General features: G+C 37.6%; 1 protein-coding gene across 1 annotated transcript in view; it reads left to right on the top strand.

The window, feature by feature from the left end:
- Kdm5a (lysine demethylase 5A) overlaps positions 1-13,343 on the top strand; it is a 75,535-nt gene that overhangs the window by 36,149 nt on the left and 26,043 nt on the right. The window contains exons 12-17 of the mRNA XM_034511294.2: positions 772-934; positions 5,321-5,440; positions 8,753-8,947; positions 10,887-11,068; positions 11,623-11,747; positions 12,582-12,732. Coding sequence (XP_034367185.1) covers positions 772-934; positions 5,321-5,440; positions 8,753-8,947; positions 10,887-11,068; positions 11,623-11,747; positions 12,582-12,732 — 936 coding nt within the window. The remainder of the gene's footprint in view (positions 1-771; positions 935-5,320; positions 5,441-8,752; positions 8,948-10,886; positions 11,069-11,622; positions 11,748-12,581; positions 12,733-13,343) is intronic.

A 13,343-nucleotide genomic window follows, 5' to 3' on the forward strand; every position in this document is an offset into this window, starting at 1 on the left:
CTAGCTTGTGTCAGGTTTACATACAACTAGCCAGCACTATTTCCTGAGTATTCTAAGTGAATTCTAATGCATTAAAATAGATAATGATGCCTAGTTTTTGGTCTTTTTTGTAGACAACCCTAAGGTTTATAACCCTAAACCTTAAAGTTTGAATAGTCTGTAGTATTATTTCCATGGATAGGAAAACTGAACTGAATGAAGTTACTCATATGTACTTTGGAGATCATTGACTCTGCTTTAACCATTTGATCGTAATAGGGAAGACTCCTGCCGGGCGTGGTGGCACAAGCCTTTAATCCCAGCACTTGGGAGGCAGAGGCAGGCGGATTTCTGAGTTCGAGGCCAGCCTGGTCTACAGAGCTAGTTCCAGGACAGCCAGGGCTACACAGAGAAACCCTGTCTCAAAAAACCATTTAAAAAAAAAAAAAGAAGTCTCCTGAGAATCAAGAGAGTTTTGTCCATATCCTTTTGAACAGTGATTTCCATGTAATCTATTTTCTGTTCAGAAGGTACTTTTACTGATCCCTGTTTATGTACTTTGGGTTATTTTCCAGTGGCAATGAGTGTGTATCTTATCTGTCCATATATCCTGGCCTTATTTGCCATTTTAATAGTATCATTGACTAATGGAATGGCTGCCAAGTTTCTGGGCATATAACCTATGGCCAGGAATATGGCACAGTTAATTATAATTTAGTGGATTTGAATGAAAGACCCTGGCTTTATTTGGTACCATGTTCTACCTAGCTAAACAGTTATTTCTTTTGCTAGGGGCGAGCCAAAGACATGGTATGGTGTACCATCTCATGCTGCAGAACAACTGGAGGAGGTGATGAGGGAGCTGGCCCCTGAGTTATTTGAATCACAGCCTGATCTCCTACATCAGTTAGTAACCATCATGAACCCGAATGTGCTCATGGAGCATGGTGTGCCTGTGAGTCTTCTTGTGTCTTCCTTAAGCATTTAAAAAGATTTTCTAGCTTTTAATTAGGATTCTTACTTTGTTTTGGGGAGGGGAGTTGTGAAAGGCCCTGTAGCATAGCCAAACTAGAATTTATACTTTGAATAGGACTTAAATATGATTAAGAAGGGATGCTTAAAGTATGAGTCATATTTTATGTCTTACAGCTACCTATTTGAATAGCCTTCTATTTTTTCAATAAAAACTGTTAATTTGATTTTCTTTTTAAACTTTTGTTGTTTGGATTTTTGTTTGCTTGGTTTTTTTTTTTTGTTTGTTTTTTGTTTTGTTTTTTTTTTAGATAGAGTATTACTTGGTAACTCTTCTGTGGTCTGCACACCTAGCTGGACTGGATTCAAATACATGGATATCTACCTCCTTCTACCTCCTAAATGCTGATATTAAAAGTACATACCACCATGCCCATCTCTTTTTGAGTTTAAGAATATTTTTTCAAAATATCTTATGTGGCCCATTTTCATAATTTAAAATACATTTGTATATGAACGTTTTGCCTGCAAGTATGTATGTACCCCATGTATATGCCTTGTACCTGAGGAAATCAGAAGAGGGCTTCTGATCCCTTGGAACTAGAGATGAGAGTGGTTGTGAACCACCATGTGGGTGCTGGGAGTCAAACCTAAGTCCTGTGCAGGCAGTAAGTGCTCTTAATGGAGGAGCTATTTCTCTAGTTTATTTTATGTGTATGAATGTTTTGCTTGCATGTATGTGTGTGCTATATGCATTCCTGGTACCTTCAGAGGTGAAAAGGAGACACTGGGTCCCCCAGAATAGTTATTATAGTTTGTTGTTAGCTGCCATGTGAAGTGATGAAAACTGACCTAGGTTCTCTAGAAGAGCAATAAGTGCTCTTAACTGCTAAGACATCTCTCTAGCCCCCTTCTAAAACTTTTTTGTAATTGCATTTTCTTATTTTGTGTTTTTGGTTGTGAGCCTAGTCTTAACCCTGTTGTGCCATGGTACATGTGTTGTAGTTTGGAGAACAGTTTTTAGGATTCAGTTCTCTAATTATACCATGTGGATCCTAGAGATTGAATTCAGGTCATCAGGCATGGTAATGTTATGGTCTGACTCCCCCCAGAATAGCGGTAGCCATTTTGTTCCATGCCTGGTAGCTATTTCATATTGTTGTTGTAACAGGCCTGCCAGTCATCGACACAGAGAAGAAGTGACTTGATTCAAAGGCATGCTGACCGCATACCCTGTTTGTTCTGTATGTTCTGAGTGTTCTGTATGAGTTTGCTTATCTTAAGAAATTCCACAAAGCTTTATGTAGGACCCATCAAATAAGAGGTCAATGTGAACTGTTGTGTCGAAAAAGGTTTGAATCAGAGCCGACCACCAGGCAGCCCTTCCTACCTACATACAAACTCACTGTGGTTTTTGTGGCTGACACTGAAGAATGCTACTAATAAGTCAAAAGTTATGATTATGATACTCATGCTCTGTTACCTCAATGTTCTGAAATTCCCGTTTACCATCCATCCATCATCATCCTTAGCTTACACAGGACTGGTCAGCTTAAAGATTAGTTAGCTGACAATACTTTGTCTATTAAGTCAACTGTTCTCCTTCTTGCCCTTTAAACTTTTGAAATTGTTTTTTCATATAAAAAGCCTACCCTGAGAGCAGACTAATATTGCCATTAGCTTTCCCGTTCCTTTTTGCAGTTCTAAACATTCAGTTAAGGTGTGCATTCAATAAACTATTCTTACTTAGGTAAAATTGGTGTTAATGTGGTTTGAGTGGCGATTCCTGAATCCCAGTAATAGTATCAAGAGCCTGTACGCACTGAACTATCTCAGTGACTCACTAATCTAATCTAATGTTCTGTATTCTCCCTACTCAACTAGAATAATCAGGTTCTTAAAATGATAGCTGTTCTAGTTTTATTGTGTTGCTGTAATGAAACAACTTAAGGAACAGTTTATTTCAGCTTATGCATAGTCCATCATTGAGGGAAATCAAGGCAGGAAGTTGAAGAGACACCTGCATGACTGTTGCAAACACAGCATTACCTCTGGCCAAAGAAATCAAAGCTAAAAGATACTGCTAAAACAATGGAAGATGCCTATTACTGGCTAAGATGGGCTGATGCTTATCTATCTTTTTTTTTTAAATAATCTATTCATTTATTTTTATTTCATGTGTATTGGTGTTTTGCCTTCATGTATGTCTGAGTATGAGGGTGTCAAATCTTGGAGTTACAGACAGTGAGCTGCCATGTGGTTGCTGGGAATTGAACTCAGGACCTCTGCAAGAACATTCAGTGCTCAGTCTTTCCAGCCCAGCTATCTTTTTAATATAGTGCAAGAATGGTACCACCACATGGAGCTGGGGTTGGTACACTGCCCAGCCTACATTAATCAAGATAGTCCTCTTTCACAGGCCAGTCTAATCTAGGAAAGTTTTCAATTGATGCACTCCTCTCTCTTGAGTTTAGGCTGTGCCAAGTTAACAGTTAAAGCTAAAGGAAAAGATTTTTGTTCCCCATAATTAAAGACATTTTTAAGCTTGATGTGGTAGTGCCTGCCTGTCCGGGAGTTCATTTCCAGGATATTTCACTTTTTTTTTTATTTTAATATTTTGTATTTATTTTTATTAGAGATAGGATCTTAACTATGTGGTTCTGGCTGGTCTGGAACTCACTAGATTGACAAGAGGGTCTCAGACTCACAGATACCTACCTGTTCCTTCTTCCTGAGTGCTGGAATCAAAGGCATATCCCCTCACATTTCCATTTTTAATATAGAAGATAATGACATAAAAATGTACTATGGAATCACTGCTTAGCTCAGATATTGGTGGGTTTTTTCTTCTTTTGAGAGTGAGTTTTTTTGCTTTGTCCGGCAGCAGCTGGCCTTGAACTTGCTGTATAGGTTTGCTACATACAATTTGGCATTCATTACAACTTTTTATTCTGTTTTTGTTTGTTTTGGGGGATTTTTTGTTTTTGTGAGCTGCTGAGGCTGGAACTCAAGGCCTTATACACTTTGTACAGTTACTTTACCACTAAGCTACATTCCCTCAGGGATTGTTTGTCCAGGTTTGGCACCGAGTTTGTGATCCTCCTGTTTCTTTTTTTTTTTTTGGTTTTTCGAGACAGGGTTTCTCATGTGTAGTCCAGGCTGGCCCCGAACTTAGAAATCCACCTGCCTCTGCCCCCCAAGTGCTGGAATTAAAGGCATACGCCACCACTACCTGGCGATCCTCCTGTTTCTTTCTCCCGGGTTTTGGGTTTATAAGTATGTGCTACTACATTCACTTCATAAAATGGTAATACAAAGATAGATAAAATTACTTATGTTACCTTTTCTTCAAAAGGTAAATTTCTGCTAGAACCCAGAGGATTAAGGTTAAACCTACTTGAAACAGTTGTTTCCACTGTCTTGCAGTGTCTTTCTTGTTTGCATGCTAATTCTGTTTGAATTAAAAACTGACGTGTATCAAGAAACACTTTCAGAATATATTTTTGAAGGTTGTAATTAAAACACCTAAGGCATAATGGTGCAAACCTTTAATCCCAAAACTCAGGAGGCAGAGACAGGTGGATCTCTGAATTTGAGGTCAGCCTGGTCTATTGATTGAGTTCCAGGACAGCCAGGGTTCTTACATATAGAGAAACTGTCTTGAAGAACCAAAATAATAAAATAAAAAAAAAATGGCTTTAAAATTAATTTTAAACGCATTTATAATATCACAAAACAAAGTTACATTTGGGAAAACTGATTAGATGATATCTCATGATACTAACTGATTGATTTACTTCTAAAAATTATTCAATGATTGTAGGAAATTTAATCTTTTATTTTTATTTACAACATAGGAACAAAACTAATTTTCTTAGTTTTTAAAGAAAAAAAAATTTTTTTAAAAAGGTTCTCATTTAGCTTAAGCTTGTAGCAATGAATGATCTTGAGCTCCTGACCCTTCTGCTTCTATTTCAAGTGTGAATACAGTTTTCTGAGTTTCTTTTGGCTGCTAATTCTTGTCATATAACATTTTAAGAAAATAGAGTTTGCCAAGCAGTGATGGCAGAACACTTTAATCCCAGCACTTGGAAGCAGAGACAGGTGGATCTCTGAGTTTGAGACCAACCTGGTTTACAAAGAGTTCAATGACAGCCAGGGTTACACAGAAGAAACCCTGTCTCTAGGGTGGGATGGGGGGGAGGAAGAAAAAAAGCAGAGTTGTAGTTGTTTCTTAAATCCTAATATTTTTTATATTTATAAGGTGATGTTCTGTTACTTTCAATTTTAGAAAATATTTTTGAAATGATCTGAGTTGGCCTGTCCTTTTTTCCCCCCATTTTAATCTCTGTTCCTATTTTTCATTTAGGTGTACAGGACTAATCAGTGTGCTGGAGAGTTTGTGGTGACGTTTCCTCGTGCCTATCACTCTGGATTTAACCAGGGATACAATTTTGCCGAAGCGGTGAACTTCTGTACTGCTGACTGGGTCTGTTCTATAGCACGTGGCTGTTGTACGTCTACTAACACCCCTATAAAAAACAGTATTTTACTTAGCTGGGTTTTGGGTAGAGCCCATGAGTATCTCAGGGGTATATTGGAGTAGCTATTGTAATTTAGAATTTTTGTTGCATTCCTTATTCAATATTTTCCCTAGTATGTTTGCAACTAAATGGGCATTTACTTGTTTGTCTTTTCTGGGGGAATAGATGTGTTTCTTCTAGTCTTCATTTTCTCTGAGCTCTTTTAGATCTTAAAATGTATAAATGATGGGACTGGAGAGACGGCTCCGTGGTTGAGAGCAGTGGCTGCTCTTCCAGAGGACCCAGGTTCAATTCCCAGCACCTACACAGCAGCTTACAACTCCAGTTCCAGGGGATCTGTCACCCTCACATAGACATATATGCAGGCATGATACCCAATGCACATAAAATAAAAATAAATAAGTCTTTTAAAAACGTATAAATAAAACAACAATTGCTATATCAAAACACAACTAGTTGTGGCTTCATCATGTTGATTGAGAAAAAACTGGCAAAGACTGAATGAATACTTATACACACTGACTTTATTTTCAACCCCCAGTAATGCTGGGTTCTTTGGCTTTTAACACTTTTGGTGTGGGAACACTCTAGTAAAACACTGATCTTATATTTTCTGTGGACAATTTAATTTGTTACATTTCATTACTAGTCAGTCGTACAAAAAAACATATAATAATAAAATGGATAGTATTTTGAATTTGGCATGGAACCTTGCTGTGTTTCCTAGCCTGCCCTTGAACTAGGCTTACAACACTGGGCATGGACTATGAGCTGTCTTGTTTTGGTCCAGTATTTTAAAACTTTTCATATTTGGATGTGGAAACACATAATACAGTGTAATTAAAACTCAGTTAAGGATTTGCTGTGGGTGTGAGCTCTTTTGAAAAATAACTAACATTAATTAGGATTTACAAGATACTGGGTAGATACAGGGCAGGATACAGGATGATTCAGGTAAGAGGTGGGGATGATTTTTAGTGATCACTAATACGCATCTTTATCCATCCATCCATCCATCCATCCATCCATCCATCCGAGGCAAGGTCTTACATGTAGCCCTAACTGGCCTGGAACTCATTGTGTAGACTAGACTGACCTCAGACTCACAAAGATTCACCTGCCTCTGTCTCCTGAGTGGTGGCCACCATACCCAGCAAATACTGATACTTGATCTCAAGAGTCTCTCAATTTTAGTGGTCTTAAGATTTTTTAATTTTGTTGTGTTTTCTACATGTATTTAGTGTGTGTGCTGCAGTATGCATGTGGAAGTCAGAAGAAAAATGGTTCTTCTACCACATGGGTCCCAGAGATTGAATTCAGATTATCAAACTTGGCAGCAAAGTGCCTTTACCTGCTGACCCATCTTATCAGCCTAAAGGCCTAAGTTTCACCTTGTGTGTCAAGAGACTAATAGCTTGACTTACCCAACCTTAAACAACTTAAAATGTTAATAGTTGAGAGTTGTTCAATCTTTTAAGGTGAAGGTAGTGATATGAATGAAAATTTAACAGCTTTTATAGTTGCAATGAATATTAGTTCTGGCTTCCTCATATGTTATTATCATTAAGGACTGCAAAAAAGACCAAACAAACAAACAAACAAAAAAACCCACAAACAAACCAGTTTGGTGGGTCTACTTTTTATTGTAGCTATGTAAGGAATGCTTAAAGAGTTAATGTTTAAGAAAAAAAAATGTGAGTGAGGCCTAGTGGTTCTTCCTAGCACTTGGTGGGTTGAGGCAAAAGGATTGTTGTGACTTTGAGGTCAGGCTGGACTAAAGTGTAAGACACTGTGTCAGAAACCCTGAAGGGGTATAGGTTAAGATACAAAGGAGTTGTATGCCATTACTGGACAGTTATAGCCACAAGTTCAAAATATGTTTTTTTGGATTCATTTATAACACTGCTTGGTTCAGATAACTCGCATACACTCTGTGAGTCTGATTCCTTTTTTTGTCCCTTTGTGTTACAGGTTTTAAATTTAAATACGAGCTCTAACCACCATAATTTTTCTGCTGAGCATAGGAAAGATGAAATGAGAGAGTGTGTAGTTTATATCATAATTTGGTTTACAAACTGGCTATAGAAATTTTCAGACACCGTCTTAAGGACACTTTGTATTTGGCTTTTTATTCTTTGGTGATGTGTGTCTAACCCAGGGCCTTGTGCTTGCTAAGGCTTGCTGTACCAGTGAACTACATCTCCAACTACAGAGTATATCTGTTGATTTTTGAGAAGTGGTCATTTATAGTCTGTATAGATTTTACTGATAGAGAAAATAAAGCATATTATTTAGTGATTTCACAGTTTTGAAATCTCTTTCTACAAGGCTGGTTGTTACTAAAAGAATTTCTAGAGGCTAGAATCTAAATCAACCATTGCTATGGTTCTTATTTTTAAAAAATGACAAGTCAGATTATGTAAATTGCTTAAATAAATAAGTAAATCTTTTTTTTCCTTTTTCATTTTTTTCCCCTTCTGATAATATTTTTTTTGTTCTGTGGATTCTTAAGTTTTGAATACTTTTACTTAATACTTTAGCCTGAACTTTAACATTTTTTTGCAAAATTTTTTCTTTGCACTTACTGGTAGCCCTGTGTTAGACTGGTTTCAGAGTTTGCTAACTCATATAACTTCATGACACTTCACTTTTGTATGTATGTATGTATGTATGTATGTATGTATGTATGTAGTTATTTAATTTTTGTGGAGTCTTGTCTGCCATGAGCTGAGCTCAAATGAGCAAAGGATGGCCTTGAACCTTGAACTCATGATCTTTATACTTCCACTTTCCAAATGATGGAATTATAACTTTGTGCCCCCCTGTTGTGCTCTTTTGGGGTTTTTTTTTTTTTTTTTTTTTTTTTTTTTTTTTTCCTTTTTGCTTTGTTTTTTGTTTGGTCTCCCACCCCCAAAAACAGAAGTGTCTCTTTATGTAGAAGAGATTTTTCTGCCTCTACCTCCTGAGTGTTGGGATTAAGGACCTTCATTACTAGGCCTCAGTCTCTTTAGTTTCTTCCAGTACACAGTGAGTTCAAAAATCGGCAGCTTCAGGCAGAAACTTAGCATCTCAGTTTATGGACATTATCTGCGGAAAAACCTGTGAAATTTTGTCTGGCTTACAAAGAATTACAATTAATGTTACATCTTTTGTTCAGATAGGATTTATTTTATCTTTATAATAAGAATGAGTACCTGAAAGTAAATTAGGGCCTGTGTTAGGACATATAATTTAATTCTGAAATCTGTTGTTTTCAGTTGCCCATTGGACGTCAGTGTGTAAATCACTATCGACGGCTGAGACGCCATTGTGTCTTTTCACACGAGGAACTCATTTTCAAGATGGCAGCAGACCCAGAATGCTTAGATGTGGGGCTGGCTGCCATGGTATGCAAAGAGTTGACTCTCATGACTGAAGAAGAGACACGATTAAGGGAATCAGTTGTTCAAATGGTGAGTATGCTAAGTAGATTTCTTTCTTCCCTCTTTTAAAAAGCGGTTATGTTTTGTTTTTTCTTAGGAATTTTATATATAGGAACTGTATTTCCTTTATTACCTGCTCCTTTCAACTCCTCCTATATCCCCACCACCTGCCTCAAGTTCATGGCCTCTTTTTAAATTATTATTGTTACATATGTATAAATACAACCTGCTGAGTGCATTTAGAGTTGCTTGTATTGACATGTTTTTTGGGCTGACTACTTAGTATAAGATAACCAACTAGAGGACTCATTGCTTGGAAGACTGATTGTCCCTCTCTGAACAGTCATTAGGAGTAGGGCTTTGTGAGATTGCCCCTTCCATGTTGGCATGTCATCTGGTGGCGTTATTGTTTAGGTCTTGTATAGGTTATCTTGAGTGCAGCTTCTCTGTCATATTTAGAAGGCACAGAAGATACTTTGGTTATCTTCCTTTCCTTGCCCCTCTTCCCTGTTGTTTTCTGACCTCTTAGGTGCAGGGTTTATATTAATTAGGTCTGGGCAACCCACAGTCAACTGTTGTCTCCATTTTGTCTAATTAATGGCTTTAATAATGGTCTCTGCCAAAAAGAAACTTCTTTGATGAAGAGTGGAAGCTACATTTAATCTGTGGATATAAAGCTAAGTATTTAGAAAGCAACTAGAAATTATCCTGGTTTAGGAAAGTAGTAGATTCTTTCCTAGCCAGTTGGCAAGGTTTACAAAGCTTGAATTCCCTCCTAGTAAGCAGGTTTTTAATTCAGTTAGGCAGCTGTTGGTTACTGTCAGGATATAAGTACCACTATTGAACCTTTGGTGATACCTGCTATGTTGGTTATTGTGCTTTGTAATTGTTACAGCTGGGTAGGACTATTGACTGCTTTTCTCCTTTGACAGTCTGTATGTATCCTTCTGGTACCATGAAAGTTAGGCCTCAGGGGGAAGGCTTCTGAGATAGATCACACTTGATTCCTCTTAGCCCTCTTTCTAAAGTGTATGGCATCTTCAGCAATAGGGACATACCTTCAACTTCTTGGAGGCAAGCAAGGACATTAGCCTATTTTCTTTTGAGAGTCACTTAGACTTACTTGACCAGCAACTCTTTTTCATGTCTAGTACTGGATTTCTTATTAGAAATGTGGCACTTACGGGGAACATTATCACTCCAATTGTCATGTAACTTTATTCAAACTGTGTGTGTATGTACATGTACATTTATCTATATTATAAACAGTTTGATTCTCTATGGCTTTTACAAATAGCCTTAGTGTTACTTATCCCTCTTCTGCTCCAGTATTGTCTCTGTTTTTTCCCCATGTTTCCCATTTTGCTTCTCATGACATGTGTACTGCTATTCTCTAGAGTTGTTCCCATACTGTCATCACCCTCTGTGATCCACCTGTACTTTCAGTGGTGCATGTTGAAGTCGGAGAACTCCGAAGTTGGTCTTCTCTTCCTGCCTTATGGATTCTGGACATTGAATTCCATGAGTCATGCCTTCATGCAAGCAACTCTACCTACTGAGCCATCTAGCTGGCCCTCTAATATTAATTATTTTAAATAAGAAAATTAAATCCACTTTGTTTGTTTTTCATCCAAGTTATGTGATTCTAGACTATCACATTGGACTACTCTGTCTTCTCTCTTATTTCTTCAAATGCTAGTTGTTTTTAGGGTTTAACTTTTGACCTTTCTTAATCTTTTGAGTAGTTTGTATTGATAGAATTGTATATCTTGATTTGGTTTTGTTTGTTTGTTTGTTTGTTTTAAAGACACAGTCTCACTATGTAGTCCTGGCTGCTCTGAAATTCAGAGAGATCCATCTTCCTATCTTCTAAGTGCTGAGATTAAAAGAGTGCCTAATTTTTAATTTTTTAAAAGCTGTTTTCATTTTTAGTTGAGACCTGATCTGATAATCATAAATTATATTCTAGGGTGTTGTGATGTCAGAAGAAGAAGTCTTTGAACTTGTTCCTGATGATGAGCGGCAGTGTTCAGCATGCAGAACCACATGTTTTCTCTCAGCTCTCACATGCTCCTGTAATCCGGAGCGACTTGTATGTCTGTATCATCCAACTGATCTTTGCTCCTGCCCCATGCAGAACAAGTGTCTTAGGTATTTAAAAGTTACTGCACTTTTTCTTTTCTTTCCTTTTCTTTCTTTTTCTTTTCTTTTTTCTTTTTTCTTTTTTTTTTTTTTTTTTTTTAGATAAGGTCTCTCTGTAATTTTGGCTAGCCTAGAGCTCACTATGGTAGATCAGGCTGGCCTTGAACTCACAGACATCCTTCTGCCTTTGTCTCCTGAGTGTTGGTATAAGAGCAGTCCTCATTATCTATTAAGAAACCACCTTAATGTTGTTTTTTGCTTTCTTTTCTGTTCCTAAACAAATAACTTTATTGACTATCTACTTCCCAAGTTTTAAATTTCCTTTAAAATTAAACCTAACCAGCATTACTATATTTAGTTTCATGGCCAGTTAATGTCATGAGTTTCTGCACTGTCTGTATACCCCGGCCATCCCCACCCTCACCCCGTCTCTCTGTCTATCTGTCTCTTTCTCCATTGAAATCAGGAATTTGATTTTTTTCCCCTAATTTTCAGGTGGTTGTATTTTGAAGCTTTTACTTCTATTTTTTGTTTGTTTGTTCGTTTTGTTTTGTTTTAAATAGGTACCGCTACCCACTAGAAGACCTCCCATCTCTGCTTTATGGTGTCAAAGTGAGAGCACAGTCCTATGACACTTGGGTCAATCGTGTTACAGAAGCATTGTCTGCTAGCTTCAACCATAAGAAAGGTTAAGTTTCCTTCTTTATTATGAAAAACTATCACTTTGGGGGGGGGGGGGCTTTTCGAGACAGGGTTTCTCTGTGTAGCCTTGGCTGTCCTGGAACTCACTCTGTAGACCAGGCTGGCCTCGTACTCAGAAATCCACCTGCCTCTGCCTCCCAAGTGCTGGGATTAAAAGGCGTGTGCCACCACCACCCAGCAAAAACTATCACTTTAAAAAAACTTATGTGTGTTTTTATTTTCCATTAACAAGTGGAAATCCTAGCTTATAATGACAGAGTTGAATATACACTTAGTTTTCTCTTATCCATGTTCTTAGCAGACCTGGTATAACTTAGCTTCTGAGATCAGGTAGCAGGTATGGTCATTTGCTATGGCTGTAGTTTTAAGATTATCTGCTGTGATCCAGAATGTGCTTTGTTGCTCTGACTGGCCTCAGTCTCATGACCTTTCTTACCTTGGTGTCAGTGCTGAGATTATACGACACTGCCACCATACCTAGTGAGAATCTGTTTTAAATGAAAAAGCTGGCTTAAAGGGCCACAGGTAAGTTGTAGTGGACATATTTTAGAGAGCCAGATTTAGTTTAGTGACACTGAAAGACTTGTGATTGTTTTCAATAGAGACAAATTAGGAAAAGGGAAAGAGAAAGGGAGGAGGGAATAGGGTTAAGGAGACAGATCAGACATAGCTTATTTGAGTGAAGTCATCCATTGGCAATAAGCATCTGGAGACTTTGAAAGCCTCATTGTTTCTACTAGTATGTTAGTGACTCTTGACTGAGCTTTATGACCGTTGTAGAATGGCTTTTTTGTGTTTATTATCATATTTATCTTTACAGATTTGATTGAATTGCGAGTAATGCTGGAAGATGCTGAGGATAGGAAATACCCAGAGAATGATCTCTTTCGAAAGCTCAGGGATGCAGTGAAAGAAGCTGAGACCTGTGGTTCTGTGGCTCAGCTTCTTCTGAGCAAAAAGCAAAAACACAGGTAAACCAAGAAGAGTAGAATTCTCCTCTGGATTCCTATTTTTTTCCACTTTAATTGCTCTATGAGGCCCTGTGTTCTATTTTGCTCCAATGGCCATGTTTCTTCCATCCCTAGTAACTTTCATTCTTCTTTTCCACTCCTTCCCTTTCTCCATGTTCATAAATTATCAGAAGTTCTTTAAATTTAAGCTCGTTGGAAACTACACTAAGGAAACAGCAAAAGGCCTACCAGTTTCAATGCTGAAAATAATACTGAAGTTTATGTAGTATCTTTGGGACAAAGACCTAGCTGTATATTCAACTTTATCTGAAGTAACAAAAAACTTAAACACATAGGCTCAAATTCACAGAGCTCTACCTGCCTTTACCTCCCAAGTAGTGAGATTAAAGGCATACCACAGCATCCAGAAAAGGTCTGTTAACAGCATGGATCAAAATACTTAATAACAAAAGATTTGAATATGAATAAAATATTTTTAGTTCAGATGATTAGCTTTATTTTCTACCTTTTGTTAGAACTGATTTACTTTTTTGTTTTTTTGTTTTTCGAGACAGGGTTTCTCTGTGTAGTCCTAGCTGTCCTGGAACTCACTCTGTAGACCAGGCTGGCCT

This window comes from Arvicanthis niloticus, chromosome 9 (assembly GCF_011762505.2).
Source record: "Arvicanthis niloticus isolate mArvNil1 chromosome 9, mArvNil1.pat.X, whole genome shotgun sequence".
Classification (NCBI taxonomy): Eukaryota; Metazoa; Chordata; class Mammalia; order Rodentia; family Muridae; genus Arvicanthis; species Arvicanthis niloticus.